This window comes from Podarcis cretensis (assembly GCF_951804945.1).
Source record: "Podarcis cretensis genome assembly, chromosome: 17".
Lineage (NCBI taxonomy): Eukaryota > Metazoa > Chordata > Lepidosauria > Squamata > Lacertidae > Podarcis > Podarcis cretensis.
The window spans coordinates 12,826,635-12,845,410 of NC_137187.1; the positions used below are offsets into that span (position 1 = coordinate 12,826,635).

Genomic DNA, 18,776 nt, shown 5'->3' on the forward strand with positions numbered 1-18,776 from the left:
AAGAGCATAAATAGCATTTCACAGATCTATTGCCTGTGTTTGCACAGAACAGCAGGATGAACAAACCAAGAAGCTTTGGCTTCCCATTACACCCAACCCATGGATGGTGGCCTCTTGTTCCCTAACAAACCGTGATCAATGGCCAGCCTGAAGCCATTAGTTTGGGGCTAACTTACTAAGGAAGCCACACACCATAGTCCTGGGTTTAGATGGAATGGGAAGCCTAAACTACTTGATTTGTTTGCGTGGCGATACCCGCCCCCCCCCCCACAGATGAAATAAATAAAGACACCGGAGACCAGAATTAAGGTTGATGGGCGAAAATGGCCACAACTTTATTGATTACAGGTAAGAGCGGTATTGGCTTTTTAGGCATTGGCCCCTAACAGAATAACCGGTCTAACCGGGGAGGGTTAATCACCAACAGGGGGAGCCCCCCAGATGTACATCCGTAGGCGCTCCCCAAGGGGTTACCGCTCGGGAGCGCGCTTTAGGCCCTAGCCTCCGTAGGTTTCGGACGAGGCGACGCCCCCCGGAGTCCTTTAACGAACTACCCTCCAAGCATTGGGGGAGGTGATGGCGCTCCTCCCCCCCGACCTCATTTGCATAACAATACCCTGGCCAATGCCTAACCGCCAAAACCAGAAAGTTGTGACGTTTGCTACGAGGTAGGCGAAAAAACCAAGTGGCACCAAATTATAGCCAATTAGCCAAATGGAAAAACTCCTACCAGGCCCCTTGCGGCGACCAGCCGAAGCCCATAGCAAAGTCCGGAAGCCTGCCTAAAGGGTGGGTGGGTGGGATATCGCTGAAGCTGCCGAGGAGGAAAAGGGGCGAGCCTAGGCTGCCCCGACCTTAAGTGCCCTCCCGCTAGTCCCGCCCACGGCGCCCGCGATTGGCTGGCGCTGCCAGCAATGAATATGCATGAGGCCTCTAAATCCCGCGGGGCTGGTATAGCCCCGCGATAATGCGGGTGGGGGCGTGCGCCCGCAACCCCCCCCCTCCGTAGATCGGGAGGGGCTTTGTCACACTTGTACCAGGGGAGGAGTAAGTGATCAGGCAAGCGACTAAAGTGTGCTGCTCATTCAAAGTAAACCATGACAAGCCAAGATGTCTGGATTGTCATTGCGAGAGAACAGTCACTGTCAGTCTTCCCACTTGCAGCTCAATCTCAGGCTTACTGCTACTGGACAAAACCTCTTTCCTACACCTACACTAGAATTCAGATTAGGTGGGAAAGGCTGCTCATTATTTAATGGTGTATTCCACTATTTTGGACATGCCCAGACTGCTTGTTGCCTAACTCTCAGTTGCCTGGTTATGGGCAATTGGGTGGAATATTGCCTGCGTAAATTTGCAGGCAGTATTTCTGTCCAGTTGCTCACTATGATCACTGAAGGAGGGGCCTGGGAGACCCCTGAGAGGCCAGGCCCCCTCAGGCTTCCTTGTGACAGTGGTCCTGAGTAGGACTCTAGTGACACTACTGCTACACAGGGCATAAACTGAACAGGGTAAGCTGAACATTCACATGATAGCTCAGTTAGCTATCCTATGGGACAGCTGCATATTCCTGTATTGCAAGGGGTTGAACTAGATGATTCTTAGGGTCCCTTCCTACTCTACAATTCTAAGATTCTATGATGGTCTTGTTCTGCTCATTGTCAGATCTGAGCCTTCCCTTTCCACAATTTCTATTTTTGGCTCACTAGGCGGCAGCCTTGTACAATATCTCAGCAGGGAAGCAACAGCCGTTGCTGAAAGCAAACAAACAAGGCCCTGTTGAAAACTGGAGAGGGGCAAGGGAAGAAATTTGTTTCAGCTGCTTGGCGATTGTTAAAAGCACTGCCAGCACTGTCTAGAGAGCACAGGCAAAGAGGCAACGAAGCATAAATGGAATATTAACGTCATAACACAGGTTTCCTCCGATGCCATGAAGCCAGAGGGAGCCTCTCTCACACAGCGAGCTACAGGGCTCTTCAAACGAGTTAGGAACAAATCAGAAACTGGGCATATCAGATTTTCCCCCCTCCCCTTTTTAAATGCATGTTCCGTATTTATACTGTGTCAAAGAGTTCAGTTAAACAAGTTGAGGTGCCATGGTAACCAAACTCTGGCCACGTTTGCAGGGCCAGCCATTATGCAGTGGGAGGTGCCCCCATTGGCCAATTTGGGAAGGTATCATCATAAATCAGCAACATGTCTATTTCCCAGCTTATGCTTAGCTCCATGAAGGACAGCCATGGGAGTGGCACCAAAATTTGGGGTTGAATATGTCATATTAGTATGTTTATAGTTTGACCACAGAGAATAACTTAATGAGGATGGTTTTGGCTCTGTGTTACACATTATGCTTCCCTCTTATCAGCAAAGGGGGAAGACCCGTTCCAAACAGCAGGCCAGGACAACGGGACGCACACACAAGGAGAGGGAATTTCTGAAAATGTGGGTGAAACGGAAGGTATGCAGAAAAATATTTGAAATTTGCAAATGGAACGTGAGTAAAACATAGCAAAATCAACAATTGCACATGGACACTGTCCTAATGCTTCCATAGAACTGGCAGGATTAGGGTTGCCAGGATTATTAGGGTTGCCATATTTCAGAAAGCGAAAATCCAGACAGAAAAGTTGTTTTGAGCCCTCCCCTGCTGTACAGCACTGAATATTTTGGTCCCTAACAGTCCACAGGCACACGCCCTGTTAAAACATCGAAACAAGTCACAGCATCATGTTGCAACACCCACTTGTTTTCCTTCTGATTAATATGTGCAGAAATGGGAAATGGAGGGAGCCATAAAAAACAAAGACCACCATCCGGCTGGGTGGAAAGGTCATCCACCAGAGAACCTGCCTTGCATCCTCTCTGGGACATCACAGAGCACACTTTGTGTTCTTGTGAACTCTAAACAAAAAGTCTGTCTTTAGAGAATGCTACCACCTGAACATCTCTCCCACTGTCACAACTGACCATATGTGCTGCTGCAAAATGTATCTGCTGAGGCAGCTGGCCAGACACTTCTTGTTTTCTGGCAGCAGGTACACAGGCAGCAATGAGGTGTTCTCCTCACACGTGACGGTCCCTACAGTTTCTCTGTTTTCTCATAGAAGTTGTGGGTGAGTCAGGCTCCATAAGAAAGCAGTGGATTTAACAAAAGAGTTATGTGGTCGATCTGGATCTGAACAGGTTATTAGGCTTCCAGGGTGAGTATCTTTGATTAATGGGACATCCTGAGCTTTAGGTCACTGACAGGACAGTTTTCTTCTCTCTCTCCCTAGTAAGCTTCATGGCTTGAGAAGGAATTTCAACCCCCCAGCAATGCAAACTACATCACACTGGCTCTCCAATAACAAATAGCACACTGACTTTGTATTGGAATTTTTTTAAGGCAATATTACAATACAATAAAGGTTGAAATGAATTATTGTTGTCAGTCCAAATAGTTATTTAAATACAATGCTTGTTTTTCACACATCTGGATAGCGCCAGTTTGACCTGCGTCTGTTTCCTCTGTTAAAACGGGTGAGGTAATATTTAATCACATTCGTCTCTAGTTCAGAGCCCCATGTAATGTGATTATGGCAGAACTCAACATAACAGAATGTGAAGCCTGCCTGTACTTGAATAGCCCCTCGTTTCACATTCATTATGGGCCATGTCCTTGGCAGGTGAACACACACAGCGGCCTGCGGAAGGGAGGATGCAGGCCTGATTTATATGCTGGCCAGAATCTGCCTGAGTTGTGCACAACAAATCAGCCAACCTGGCACTTGGGGAAATCACAGAGGGGAGAGCTATTGTCTAGAAGGAATCACCTTCCTGCCGAATCTCAGGTTAGAGTCACATTGCACAGACAAGGAGGCCCTGCCCAAGCAAGCTTGTCAGAAGAAATGAGGTACTACATAGACATGCACGCACTCGCTCGAGGCCAAAGCGCCAATCACGATACCAAAGTAAACAGATTAAAATCACTTCTTGTAAACTGGTCTCCCAAGAAATATCCAATGTTATCTGGGGAGCGAGAAGTTATGGCATACTGACCCGAACTAGTTCCATTTCCTGGCTTTCCTCCATGAACACTTTTATCTTTGGTTTTATCTCCTCCCACATCCCTCCGAGATCACGGAAGACACTCAGCTCCTGGAACGTCTTGTTTACCTGCCAGGATAGTGAAAGGGTCAAAGGTGACATCGAAAAGGTAACAACCAGGGACAGAAATTCGTCCCCCCCCCAAGATGATTAAGTTGTTTATGTATGCAACAACAGTGGCTAGGGTTCTCTATGCACAAAAATGGAAAAAGTAGTTCCCACCAAAGAACAATGGATAAGTAAGGTGAGGGACTATGCTGAACTGGCAAAGTTAACAGCCAAAATAAGAGAACCTAACAATGTTTGCTTTGTGGAAGAATAATATTGATGTTATGGTATAAGAGTTTGAAGGCAGCATGTAGCAGAGGGGGAGAAATAAAAACACCATGGAAAATGGGGTGGAAAGTCGGGGAAAATATAAATTTATTATTTATGTCAAATTTTTGAAAATTTCTTTTATAAAACAAAAAGGTGACAACCTGCAGAACAGACTAAAAAGAGTGGCTCTCTCTGACTTCTGCCCTAAGAAGAAGCAGTGTTGGCTTTATCTTTCAGTATCAATGGCCTTTGATTAAATTCTGGACATTAGAACCCAGTTGCAACATCTCCCCCATCAGTCAAGCAGTTTATAACGTCTTCCTCCACTCTTCTGCCCCTTCAGCTTTGCAACATCAAAACATCAAGCACTGCAGTGCTTGAACATAAAACCTAGCTGTTCTTGAGCATCTGCCTGGGTCAGCAAATGTAGCATGTGAGCGAGGACCTTATGAATGTTAAAGCAGAATTGCATAAATGAGCAGAACGTTCCAGTACAGCATATCAGCACAGAATCTGCCAGAGTTACAATGGCACAGGATTCAGCAAGGCCTTTGGCAATGTCTTCTTATGGACAAGAAGTGCTGTGCAAACCACGTTTCCCGAAAGGCAGAAAAAATGCCCAAGAATATAATGTATACACTTAAAAAGTATGGCTGCACATGTGACCCTACCTTATACTGAGCCAAGTTATTGCTTCATTTAACCCAGTATTGTCACTGGAAGTTCTTTAAGCCTAAGCAAAAATGCCATCTTCTAAATCTGCCATTCCACTTGCAGTCAATTTGAAGGGGTATTTGAGTGTTTTGGGAGAAGGATTTAAAGTCTTCAAAATGTTAGCAAATACAATGGCAGAGGTTTCTTTTCTATCCCTCTCTCTCCCCACCCCACCTCTCTCTTTGCAGTCCAGCTGCAGGAGCAGAGGTCTCTGCAATGGTTGTTTGGCTTCCTGGCCAGCTCACAGATCCACCCACTCCAACAGTCACAAGGACAGAGAGCGAGGCAGGAGCTTCAGAGACATCAGCAAACTCGTGAACCACATATGAGTCCATTCAGAAGAACCAGGAAGCGGACACAGCCTCTAGTTCCTATATAAGTTGCCATTAAGAGTTGAATCATTGTTGGAAGGAAAACCTCATTGGTGCTCCAAGCTCAAGAACACAGCCTCCTCCAGACTGGGAAAATGCGACCAAGTGCAAACTATGCGGCAAGTCCACTTTGACCCCCTACTCCAGCGGTTCTCAACCTGCGGATCCCTAGATATTGTTGGACTACAACTCCCATCATCCCTGGCTTTGTTCGCTAGGGGTGATGGGAGTTGTAGTTCAACAATATCTAGGGATCCGCAGGTTGAGAAAGGCTGCCCTACCTACTCAATACTTTCAGTTCCCTCTTGTGCATTTGCTGCAGGAGCCCCGACAGCAGCAGTAAAAAGCAAGCCCCCCCCCTTTCCTTTGAACGATGTGGAATTGGGATCTTACCTCAGCCATGACTGCCCTTGTCGCTGGCGTGTCAGGGGTGTACAAGACCTTCCCTATAAGCAAAGGTTTCAGAGCTCTCCATATGATTCTGGAAAGTGGACTGGACTCCAGCTTCTTCATGAGGTCATTGCAGTAGGGTGCTTTAAAAGAGTTTAAAAGAAGAAGAAGAGAAGAAGAGTTTGGATTTGATATCCCACTTTATCACTACCCGAAGGAGTCTCAAAGAGGCTAACGTTCTCCTTTCCCTTCCTCCCCCACAACAAACACTCTGTGAGGTGCGTGAGGCTGAGAGACTTCAAAGAAGTGTGACTAGCCCAAGGTCACCCAGCAGCTGCATGTGGAGGAGCGGGGAAGCAAACCCGGTTCCCCAGATTACGAGACTACCGCTCTTAACCACTATACCACACTGGCTCCTATGGGAGATGAGCTAGGTGCACAGTATTTTTCTCACCTCAATCCTAGACAGCACACCCGGTATAGACAAGTGCTATCAACCCATCATCATACAGTAGCTTCCTGCATCTTTGAAAATAAAAAAGGCCTGTAATCCAAATGATCTGCCCAAAATCAATAAGCATGCACGGAGTTCCACTTACTTGTGTAGTTGTCATAGAAATCGGCAGCATCTTCGTCAGTGCTGTTGCCTCCAAACAAAGCTTTGTAGTTGCTGTCTTCATACCAGTTGAGAGATTTGATCTGCAATCCCCCTCCCTCAGGATGTCCACAAACTATTCGGGATACCGCCTGGTAAATTTCGGTAGAAGAACTTGTGCTGTTCACATTGGTTAGGAACACCACCTCCTGCCTCATGTCGCTCCAGCTTTTCATGCTCCCGAGCTTTAGTTCAAAAGGAGAGGGGAAAAAATAGGGGTTCACCTACAGATCAAAGCTCGATCCATTTTCCAGTAAAACTGGTAACAAATATTACACCAAAGATCAATTGGTTCAAAAGCATCCTGAACAAACCTTAGATTTCCTATTGTGTCCAAGGAACAGAAACTGTTCCTTGGACATACCAGTTTCTATTTGTGCAAACTGCTTGCGTTCCATTGTATTCCCCACCATTCCATGGAAGGCGTGGAATGTGTTCTTCTTGGGGAGCAAAATCCATTCATTCTCTCACCCCAGAAGAGTCACCTTCCTTTCAGGTAAGAAGACAGGATATCAACAGGCCAAACTAATGAGCAAGCCCTTCTCTCCAATTTCTAAGGACTAATTTTCTTGGAGTTGTGTCTATCCATAATTTGGACCCAACTTTAGTTAAATGCCACTGGAGATATCCCAGTTTGATTTCACCAGCAAGCAGAATGTGTGAGCCTGAACTAACTCCATTATTTTTAATCACAAGCAATGGTATTTTTTGAATCACAGCCAATACAGGAGAAGATGAACTTCTACTGAACAATTTAAAAAAAGCTGCTTCTACATTGTGCGGTGCATGTCCAAATATCTGGAAAGGAATTTGCAACTCATGTGATGTTAGGTGAGCATTTCATGAGTACAATGATGAAGTCACACGTCTAGGGGGGGAAGCCACTGGGTAGTATTCAACTAATTTTTAATCATTGTCTAAGTTAGGCCCATTAATTTTAATGAGTCTACTCTGACCCATTGGCAGGGAAATAAATCCTATGAAATTAGATCCTTAAGTATTGCAGCAGCCAAATGTAACCTACAACTCCCTTTGTTTTATTTGTATCCTACTCTCTTCCTCCAATAAACTCTTGGCTAATCCATTTTATCCTCAGGACCTTCCTATGAGATGGCTCAGGATGAGAAAGAAGGCCCCTTTTGCTGAAATTGCTGGAACTCAATTCCAGCACCTCTCAGGTGCCACTGCCATTCTAAGAGGGAGGTGTTCACGGCGAGTTCCAACACCTCTTTTTCCAGGAAAAATAGAACTGGTTATATGACACCATAGTTAGGCTTTCCGTGTCCTAAACTCTGCTTTGTTCCTCTTTCCTTTAAGGCTTATACGCCACTGCTCAAAAATCACATGAGCATGACATGAAGTCGAAGAACATTCAGGCGTTCTGATAGTTCTGACATCCCAATTGTCGTGATCTGCCAGCTAAATTTAAAAGGAAGAGAAATAGCCAAGGTCCTTCCAGAGAACTGACATAAGAGTGATTGTACAAGACGTGACAGGAACATTCTAGAGAAAAGTGTGTGAAGTTCTTGCATTGCTTGACAACACTCAAGGCAGTGGGTTTATAACGGTATAGTTCAAAAACAGGAGAAGGGAGAAAGGAGGGGGAAATAAACTCACACACTAGTTCTTAGGTATAACTTTCTTATGACAATAAGTCACACATGCTGAAATTCCCATTTTTGCACAACTACTAAAGGCGAAGACGCCCTGTCCTTTTTTATCTAGGCATTTTACGGGGGTGTGGAGAGAATATGAACAACCATGTGCAGTAGCATACAGTATTAGGAAGCTGAAAGGGTCTTCATGATTGTTTACAGCTATCCATTCTGACTGCTACAGTCACCCAGAGACTTCTGAACACAGGAAGTCCAGTTCACAGGCTGCTGTGCAAGTCAGATTTAAGAGCTGCACCAATGGCACAAAACTCAACGGTTTCTAAACATCAGCGTTTCCTGAAGAAGGAATTTCAGAACAACTTTTACTGCAATAAAAGCCTCACGAGATACGTTCGGAACAAGCCGCCTGTTCCCAGCTGCCCAGTTTTACATCTAGTTCAATTTCATACGGACTTGTCTGGTTATGGCTGCCACCTGTCCATGTTTTTTTTTAATATATAGCTAAGCTGTATCCATTCAAAGTACAGTGGTTAAAATTTGCATACATTTAAATAGATTAGTAAATGCATATTAGTGGCGTCTGGAAACTTGGTTGCCCTGCCCTGCCCCTCCCCCTCCCCAGACAGATGGCAGCCGTACTAACACAACACTAACCTAGGGAGAGAGAAAATGCCGGACTTAATGTCTCTATTCCTATACATATTTGTCAGAGAGGATTTAGCGAGCCATGACATTAAAAAGCAAATTTTGGTCATGCAGATAGGTAGCCGTGTTGGTCTGCCATAGTCAAAATAAAATAAAAAAAATTCCTTCCAGTAGCACCTTAAAGACCAACTAAGTTAGTTCTTGGTATGAGCTTTCGTGTGCATGCACACTTCTTCAGATACACATGCAGTTCATGTCATGCAGTTCAGAGTGGTTTTCATGCAAAGCCTCCAAGCTGTCTTTGTTTTGAAGTTGAATAAGACAGCAAGAAAAGGTACTGACTGCTGTTTGGGAAGACTGCCAAAGAAAAGTCACATTCCTCAGCAATCCAGCCACATCAGCAAAAAGAATGTCACATGGTTTTGATTTCTGATTTTTTTTTTAACTCCGCACCAAAAGACAAGAGAGAAAAGGAGAACGAATGAAACATCGCCGATGCTCAAATGATGTAACAGGAAACAGCTGTAACCAGAAACTCATAGGCAAACTTTTAGGATAGTTAAAACTGGCTGCAGTTTTATCTTAATTCCAACCAGATTTTTCTGCTAATTTCCATTAGCCAGCCAAAAAAGAACACAGCAGGTTCTATAACTCAACAGAGGGCAACCTACTCCTAGGAAACAAAGTGGCTGGAGCAACAGGGAAAAGGGGGTGGGATATTGCCCCCGCTCCTCCGCAGGAGTACAGTTCTTAACAACCTCGAGTGACCTCACCACAACTCCGCAGAGAGGTTATTATAGTTCAGGGAGGAAAAGCTTCACCAGCAAACAGTAAGAGAGAAAGAACAATAGGTGTAGCTGAATCTCCACCCCTCGTTACTTGTTTAAAACGGCAACTTTCAAACTGGAGGAGAAAATGTTTTGAGAATGGCAAAAAGCAACAACAACAAAAAAAAGCACTTTGCAGAAACGGTTAGGTGGAAGAAAAGAGGCAGCTCGTTTGCTCAGGAAAGAACACACAGCATAACTTTATTTATTCAAAGGACTTGGAAAGGGAGCTCCAAGCCAAAACAATGAACCCGAATTACCAAAGAAACCATCCGCTATCAAAAGCAGTTTCGACAAGGAAGTTCAGATCCGCTGTCTCTTTGGCTGGGTACACACCAGAGTACCAATGCGCATCTGGGTTGCGCAGATCTGGTTCTTCCATGTGCACTTCCATGTGCACATTCAATTGACCTCAGTATTTCCTGCCCACACTAGTGGACAGGCTTGATAGGATGAAGTCACATTGTGTATTGTTATCTCCTCCCATCAGTTAGTATTTTCCCATCCTCCCAGAGTTCTGGAAACTTGAGGCCCATTGTGGGCATGCACGCAGATGCTTGTTCACCTATGTACACAGCCATTTTTTAATTTCATTCTCGAGCTACAAGTTTTATGATATACCAGGCTTGTACAAAGCAGCTGGTTACAAACAACAACATGCATGTGTGTGTGTATCAGAACCAGCCCAACTATCAGCCTACTTTACCTCATTTCCCCCCTTTTATAACATCATCTGCAGATCAGGAAGATCCAAATTAATTGGAGGGGGTAGGTAAAGGGTAAAGGACCCCTGGACGGTTAAGTCCAGTCCAAGGAGACTATGGGGTTGTGGCGCTCATCTCGCTTTCAGGCCAAGGGAGCCGGTGTTTGTCTGCAGACAGCTTTCCAGGTCATGTGGCCAGCAGGACTAAACTGCTTCTGGCGCAACGGGACACTGTGACGGAAACCAGAGCGCACAGAAATGCTGTTTACCTTCCTGCCGCAATGGTACCTATTTATCTATTTGCACTGGCGTGCATTCAAACTGCTAGGTTGGCAGGAGCTGGGACAGAGCAACAGGAGCACACTCCGCCACGAGGATTCGAACTGCCAACCTTCCGATCGGCAAGCCTGAGGGTTTAGACCACAGCGCCACTCACATGTGGCATGCCACTTAGATGAGGGCAATGCCATGTGGACGAGGTGACAAACATGAATACCTCAGATGCATCGAAAGCACTTTAAACTGCTGTGTGTGAGTTAAACTGAACTTCCAGTGTTTCTGTGCCCAAAATGCATGCATATCAGAATGCTTCCATGCAGTGGTGTCGCAACGGGGACGGGGCAGTGTGCCCTGGGCTCCATGTCTGTGGGGGTGACAAGAAGTCAGCCCGCGGGGTCCCGCAGAGGCACGAGCAACCATCGCGCCGCTGCAGCAGCATGTGGAGACCCTCCGTTCACGGCTGCAGCTGTGAGCAGAGGATCTCAGCACCAGCGCTAGAGCAGCGCCGGCAGCAACAAACTGCTATACAGTGCATGTGCAGCATCACTACTTACAGCGCATGCGTGCGCCGCTGCACATGCGCTGTACTTAGCGGTTTGCTGCGGCTGTAGCGGCGACGGAGGGATCCTGGCATCATCCGTACGGTGCTGGAGCGGCACCGGCGGCAAATCGCTATACAGCGCATGTGCAGCATCGCTACATACGGCGCATGCGGTGTACGTAGCGACACCGCATGTGCGCCCTACATAGCGACGCTCGCCCCAGGTGTCACGATCCCTTCCTTTGCCCCTGCTTCCGTGTGGCCACAACAGGGTGGGGAGAGCTGAACTGCTTTTTCTTCTAATGGCTCCTCCTGCGCTCCCTCCACCACAAGGAAGGGCATCCTGCACCTGGCTCTGGCAGACGTAGCGTGTGTGGCACAAATTGGAGATGGGAAGCAATCTTCAGTTAAAGAGCCAAGTTAATGACTTGAGCAGAGACATCACCTTGCCAACAAAGGTCTGTATAGTTAAAGCCAAGGTTTTCCCAGTAGTGATGTATGGAAGTGAGAACTGGACAATAAAGAAGGCTGATTGCCGAAGAATTGATGCTTTTGAATTATGGTGCTGGAGGAGACTCTTGAGAGTCCCATGGACTGCAAGAAGATCAAACCTCTCCATTCTTAAGGAAATCAGCCCTGAGTGCTCACTGGAAGGACAGATCCTGAAGCTGAGGCTCCAATACTTTGGCCAACTCAGGAGAAAAGAAGACTCCCTGGAAAAGACCCTGATGTTGGGAAAGATGGAGGGCATAAGGAGAAGGGGATGACAGAGGACGAGATGGTTGGACAGTGTTCTCGAAGCTACCAGCATGTGTTTGACCAAGCTGCGGGAGGCAGTGAAAGACAGGAGTGCCTGGCGTGCTCTGGTCCATGGGGTCACGAAGAGTCGGACATGACTAAATGACTAAACAACAACAATGGCTTGATGCATTGGTGATGTCCGGCACAGCAGAAACCTCTGCCCAAAGGCAGCAGGAATGCACTCACAGGCTTCACTGAGCTGCTCAGGATTAAGAGTAATTTGGATACCTCAACTGGGAACATCGCTGTATCCTAGATGATCCTAGTGATCCTAGATGAGAGACAAAAGGCACAGCCTACCTCCCTAAGGAGCTTCCCAAGGCTCTCCATGAAAGTCTCCGTGGTTTCCTTGAGATCCTGAAGAGTGGAGTTGGAGGCGATTCCTTTCTGGAATGACAAATGGGGATTTAGCTTTAGAAGAATCTTAATTGCAACACAGCAGATAGGAATCAACATCATCATTTGCATTTAGTACTCGAAGGAGGATAGCATTTTGTATCAGCAAGGGCATCTCTCATATGTCTAGTTCAAGGATCACAAGTGAAGCCAGCACGCACTCAAAAAAGGATGCCATTTGGCAAGAGAAGGAAAGCACCCCCCCCTTCCTCCTCCGTTTCTGAAAATTCCTCATGAGAACCAGCATCTCTGGCCGTCTCACTTCCCATTATTACTGCTCTAAACAATTACATTAAATGGGCCTGGGCATTAGCTAAGCAAGCGGAAAGCACAAATCCATTTGTTTCAAGAAACTCTGGCTGCTTACACTGCACTGAAAACACTACCACAATTACTGTGGGACATAAAAAATAAATTAATCACATCAAATGCTTGCAAGATACACATTTTGGCAATGTGCCTCATATTGGGCCTTTGCACCTCAATCGTTAATCAATTCCATCAAGGACATATGAAATGGAACCCCCCAGGATGTGACAGTCAGCCAAAGTTACTTCACCCTCGGGACATCACGTTATTGTGCAGGCTTGTCCACACGTGGTTTTCTATTTGCCCTGCCACTTTCCCTGGAGAAAACCCGCTCTTTTGCACTAAATGGGAGCACCTGTAAATCCACGGAAAACCCATCTGACATTTGCTCTGATTCAATGGTAAAAAGCAGGTTTCCTAGGGGACAAGTTGTGGGGCAAGCAGAACTGTGGAAGCTCTGTGTCTCGTGTTCTCATTTTGGAAAGGAAGGAAGGAAGGAAGGAAGGAAGGAAGGAAGGAAGGAAGGAAAGAAAGAAAGAAAGAAAGAAAGAAAGAAAGAAAGAAAGAAAGAACACCATATTTAATGGCTTGATTCAAGTTACACAGCATGAGTTTTGGCACATATTTTTCCCATTTGCTCAGCTACAAGGACAAAGATGCCTATGTATACTATAGCATGTGAATTACAATACAGATGACACCTAGGAACAGAAGAAGCTGCCTCCTACTGAGTCAGATCATTGGCCCATCTGGCTTGCTATTGTAGAGTCAAAGCTGATTGGCTACAGCTCTCCAGGGTTTCAGAAATAAGCCACCTCCCTTAGCTTTGAGATTTATCTGTCCACTGGCTTCCCATCACTCCGAAAACACTGCATCACCCGATAGCACCGCAGAGTTCATTAAAACTTAATTGCCGTTGGCATTACAGATCCACATAGCTCTATTTTCCAGCACCAAAACATAAATTGTTAATAAAATAATTGTTTTAAAAGAAATTAGAACCCATGAAAACTCAATTAAATTTGTGTTTCTACAGAGCTTCAGAACTAGCTGCCTGCCCTGGTGCCATCTTCACCCCTTAACTCTACCTGGAGATGGCTGCAGTTTGTACCATCTGCATGTGTTGGGTGTTCAACATTCATTCCAGCTGGTATTGTTCAGTGTTTCTTTCATGCTACGGGAACACTAAAATGTCACCCAAATTATTTAAAAAACATGCAGACAACACAAGGGCTTTCAGAGCTCTTCCAAGTTCCTTTGTGGCCTCTGAATGAAGCATGAATCACAACCATCACAGTCATCTGAAACAGCCGCCCACACAATATAATAAAAGACTGGGTCAAGATTATTCATGAGAAATATCCCTCCAACCTTTTTTAATCATACATAGTTCGTCACACCCTAATGGCCTACTCTACTGGTTTATGAACACATGCTTATTATTACCATCATATGTTTATTTGGAGATCCGTTCCAGAGCTGGCCTGAATCATTTTTGTGCCTGCACAAAAGCTAATCAGGTTGCGAGTTCAATCTTATTTCAACACTGCTGATCAGACAGCACCTTCCAATGCACTTGAGGGCACAAGGATAGATTGAGAATGGAGGCCATGTACCACAACACAGCAATATCTGCTCTCCAGTCTTTTTACATCTACCACCTGAGGCAGTAGTCTGCCCACTAAAGCTTTCGCTAGAAGAGGAAAGGTATCACCAAACGTGGAGGATTAAGAAATGGACACAGATTTGAGTAATATTTCTATATGGGAACTCATATGCGTAGAAGCAAACGCAGACATAATTGCTAATATTTAAATAGAAACACAGTGGTACCTTGGGTTACAAACGGTTCAGGTCACAAACACTTCGGGTTACAAACACTTTGGGTTACTAACCCAGAAGTAGTACCTCAGGTTGAGAACTTTGCCCCAGGATGAGAACGGAAATTGTGTGGTGGCGGCAGGAGGCCCCATTAGCTAAAGTGGTACCTCAGGTTAAGAATGGACCTCTGGAACAAATTAAGTTTGTAACCCGAGGTACAATACATCTATCTCACCATCGTATGGAAGGCTGTGACCAGGTGACATGTTTGCATGCCCAGTTTGCTGTTGGAATAGCAACTGTTGAAGGGCAACATCCAAGGCCCCTGCTCTCCCTTCTTAGGGTCCAGCCCCTTTAAACCATACTTGGACTTAACAGCCCTTCAAATAGGACCTTCAAACAGAGGACTGACCTCTCTAAAGTAAGACACATGGCCACTGCCTCATTCTACATAACGGATACTCCTGGTCTGTTCTTCATAATTTTAGAAATCTCCTTATGTCCTGTTCATGTATCTAAATAAGCAGTATCTGGAGGTGAGGGGCAGGTGAATATTATATACTTTAAATAGTGAGATGGCTTGGGATATCAATGGGGGAGTTATTTGTTTTGTTGCTATGTTATGTATTTTTGTGGTTTTTATATTGTAAATTGCCCTGTGGTCCTTGGATGAAGAACAGTATAGAAATAACAACAACAACAACAACAACAACAACAACAACAACAACAACAACAACATTGTTCACTGTCCCTGTTAGTTAGAACAAGCCAAGAGTCACCTAGGTTTGGGTAGGAAAGCTTGACCCATGGGACACAAATATCTGGGCCTAGCTTGGCAATGCATGATGGATTTTAATTGTAGTGACTTTGGGAGTCAACCTTAGCTGAAAATAAGGGAATAAATGAATTAATAAACAAAGGCCATATAAATCACTACCTCCATCTATTCCTAAACCCAGACTCCCACCAACATATGTACTGGTCCTGGCAATGAAGTAATGGGAAGTGACTGCTAACATCTCATGACTGAGGGTAGTTTTCCACTCATGTGTTTGGTAAAGCGTAGCTCATGATGGATAGTGGGCCATTGGTCTGACTCATCAAAGCTGTTCTTCCTGTGTCTCCTTTCCCTTTCTAGGTTCCTGAACCATAATTTTATTTATTTATGATGCTTATAATCCTACATTTCCTTAGAAAGTACAGAGAAGTTTAAGTAAGACTCCCCAAGGTCTCCCACTGATCAACCTCAAATCTTCTTAGTTTCAACAGTGTCAGGCATGAGACAAACACACAGACGTCATTCACATTTCCCATGGCACTGGTTTCCCAATAAATAATATTGCTGACTTGCAACATCACGAGATTTCCCTAAGTTTCTTTTACTGATCAGGAAGTAGCTTTTCATTTAGCTGCAAACGGAAGCTCAGCTTGTTTAATTTCTGGCTTCCAGCTCTGCTCCTAAATTTGCAGTATGATTTATAGAAAAGGGTTTATATTCACCATATTAAACCCAAGCCTTTCATTTGGAAAGTAAAGCGAGTTACAATACACATATCGAAAACATTTCCAAGCATTGCAGTGTAACAAACAACTACTTAATTCAATTAAGCTCTATTATCGCCATACAGAAAAAACCCAAGAAAATGTTCCGTCCCTTGAGTGCTAGTGTAATGAGATTCCTGCATAATCCTGTCAAGCATTAACATTTTCCTCAGATGTCGTTCTCTGAGATCCCATGTCACCTGAAGCCAGAGAGGCACCACAACCGAAAAGACCCTGCCTTTGGAAATCTCTCCCTAGAAGGGCTAGCTAAGCAAGATTTCTTTCTGGTGCCAGGTGAAATCATTTCTATTTGCACGGTCCTTAGGAGTCTAAAATTTAGGCTGATTGGTTTTCAATGAGCTGGAATTTTATTAGCTTTCAACTTTTGCTGTTTGGCTTGATGCCTATATTACAGCTACTCTCAGTAACTCTTAGGCTGGAGAACAGGTGATAAGCTTTCAAGCAAGCAAGCAAACAAGCAAATGACAAGGAAAAATATGAGAGTCCAAGCAGTTTAGTGAAAAACAATAACAGTTTAAAAAGAGCTGACCTTTACATTCCAGACAGAGCAGAAATATGACTCCAGTGTCAGATATCCTATGCTTTTGGCTAGGCGAATAGCCAAACAACTGAGGCTTAATTCTGTATCCCCCAAGATATATCAAAACTAAAAAGGGCTTTTGCTTTGCACTTAGCCAGGCATTCACATGCTGGTCCATAAGAGTGTTGCTTTCTGTTGCTCCCATCATTTATGAACAGCTCGCTCCCACTTTAGCTTTTTAACATAGCTTTATAGCTAAAGAAAGTAACAGCTCCTGCGGGAAGCAAGTTGCCCCTTTGTCACACAGCTCTATTTGAATAGGCGGTGAAAAAAATCTGATGGACAGAGTCGCGCCATTTCATAGGCTGCTTAAGAAAAGTTAAGTCTGCCAGTCCTTTGGGAGCAGGGATTAGTCTGTTTTGCTTAAGTTACCATTGATGACATTGAATAGCAACACAACCTTATTATGCTAAATTGGGAACTGGTGCAAATGTAACCTTGGCTCCCCCCAAACAATGGTTTACAGATCTGAAGCTAGTCTTAGATATCTGAAATCTATCCTCCCCCCTCTTCCATTTTCTGAAGCGAATAACTCCTCCATTCTTCTATCAGTATTAACTAAGGTTTAGAATTACAGCTGGACATATGCTAACCAGGTTCCCTCATAAATATGATTTGCAAACACACTTCGAATCAAGGTTTCAAACTGGAGCTATGATGGGGCCATGGTTACTATAAAACTGGCTAACATCAAAACACATGTAATTCTAAACCATGGCAAATGCCAATAAAGGAAGGAAGGAGGGGAAAGGGATATGTATCCCAAATACTGGCTCCTGGTTTTCAAACCATGGGTTACAGGGATGCCTAGACCAGACCTAAATATTTAGCTTTAGATACTAAGACCACAGAAGTAGAAAATTTAGACCTTTGGACTCTCTCCCTTCTTTTTGCAGAGATAATGAATCACACAGTGAATTGAAATAACCAGTCGAATCTTTAGCCACAGGTCTCCTACAATCCAGGTGTAATGATAAATGTAACGTGGAAAGGGTTTGTTTGCATTTTGTTTTGTAACATAGTACGCTATATTATGTGAACCACGATATTCTGCTGATTTAAAAACTTGCACTGTACCTTGGTGAATACAATTCAAAATACTCAAGCCAACACACTCACCATAAATGGCTTCATGACATCTAGATTGTCCTGAAACACTCTCTCTGCAGCAGAAAGCTTTTCCTTAGGAATGGAGCAAATCAAGGCACTGCTGAGAACATCTACCACTGGGTTTTGGATGTTGACAAACTTTGACAGCTTGGTTGAATTGCAAAGGTCTTTCACACTTATCCGGTAGCCAGATGTAATGACCTAGAAACATGTACCAGAGGTTGTAAATCTATAAATCACTCCTGGGACTCGAGCTAAATCATCTTTTCCACATCACATTCACAATTCATGACATTCAAATTGAGAACTGTAGACTTTCTTCCCAAGTGCTGTTCATTGACAGTATACGCTTCTTACCTGTTGGAGGTTAACCTCGGCATTCAGGATTTCATCTACAACAAACTTTGGTAGGGAGGCATTGTGATGGAGAAAGTCAGAGAAGGTCTCATTGTCAACCAGGAAATCCCGGACCTTCACACCTGCCAGATAACAAGAAAACCATTTTTTCAAAATTCAAAACAAATCGAAACTCAGAGAGGGTATGTCAGTATTACAGCATCAAACCTGTTCAGCTATCATGCACTTTTCCCTTTGAAGGCTATAATTTGGATGGAATCGCGGGAGTGAGAGGCTAGGAATTGTCCAACAGAAAATTATGTATCATTCTCCTTACCAAACTACTGCTAGGGCTGTTCAGGGGGAAAGTGTAACAGTTAAAACTAGAATAAAGATCACACCACTTTGTAACAGAGATGTGCCCTTTAGCCAGAACCCGCTCCCCTGCTCTGGTGCATAAGTAGAAAATATTTATTTGCAATCATGGGAAGAGAGAGGTGACATTTCTTTCCAGCTACAGCCCTTCACATCTCATAGATATACTTCTCAGGCCTCCCAGGTGGGTTAGCCAGTTCACATTGTCACATTTTATTTATATAATTTATGCACAGAAAACATTTCTACACCACTTTTTGGATTTGCAGACTGCAACAACAAAATGGCATGTTAGCCTGGGCTTCCCTTTCACACTGTATAATATACATGGAGGATAAAT

The 18,776-nt window shown here is 44.5% G+C and overlaps 1 protein-coding gene across 2 annotated transcripts in view; it reads right to left on the reverse strand.

The window, feature by feature from the left end:
- Positions 1 to 18,776, reverse strand: part of ABCA1 (ATP binding cassette subfamily A member 1) — a 112,693-nt gene that overhangs the window by 45,670 nt on the left and 48,247 nt on the right. For both annotated transcript variants that reach the window (XM_079959045.1, XM_079959046.1), the window contains exons 6-11: positions 18,083 to 18,204; positions 17,735 to 17,926; positions 12,247 to 12,333; positions 6,479 to 6,719; positions 5,883 to 6,022; positions 4,039 to 4,155 (exon numbers count right to left, since the gene is read on the reverse strand). In XM_079959045.1, the coding sequence (XP_079815171.1) occupies positions 4,039 to 4,155; positions 5,883 to 6,022; positions 6,479 to 6,719; positions 12,247 to 12,333; positions 17,735 to 17,926; positions 18,083 to 18,204 (899 nt within the window). The remainder of the gene's footprint in view (positions 1 to 4,038; positions 4,156 to 5,882; positions 6,023 to 6,478; positions 6,720 to 12,246; positions 12,334 to 17,734; positions 17,927 to 18,082; positions 18,205 to 18,776) is intronic.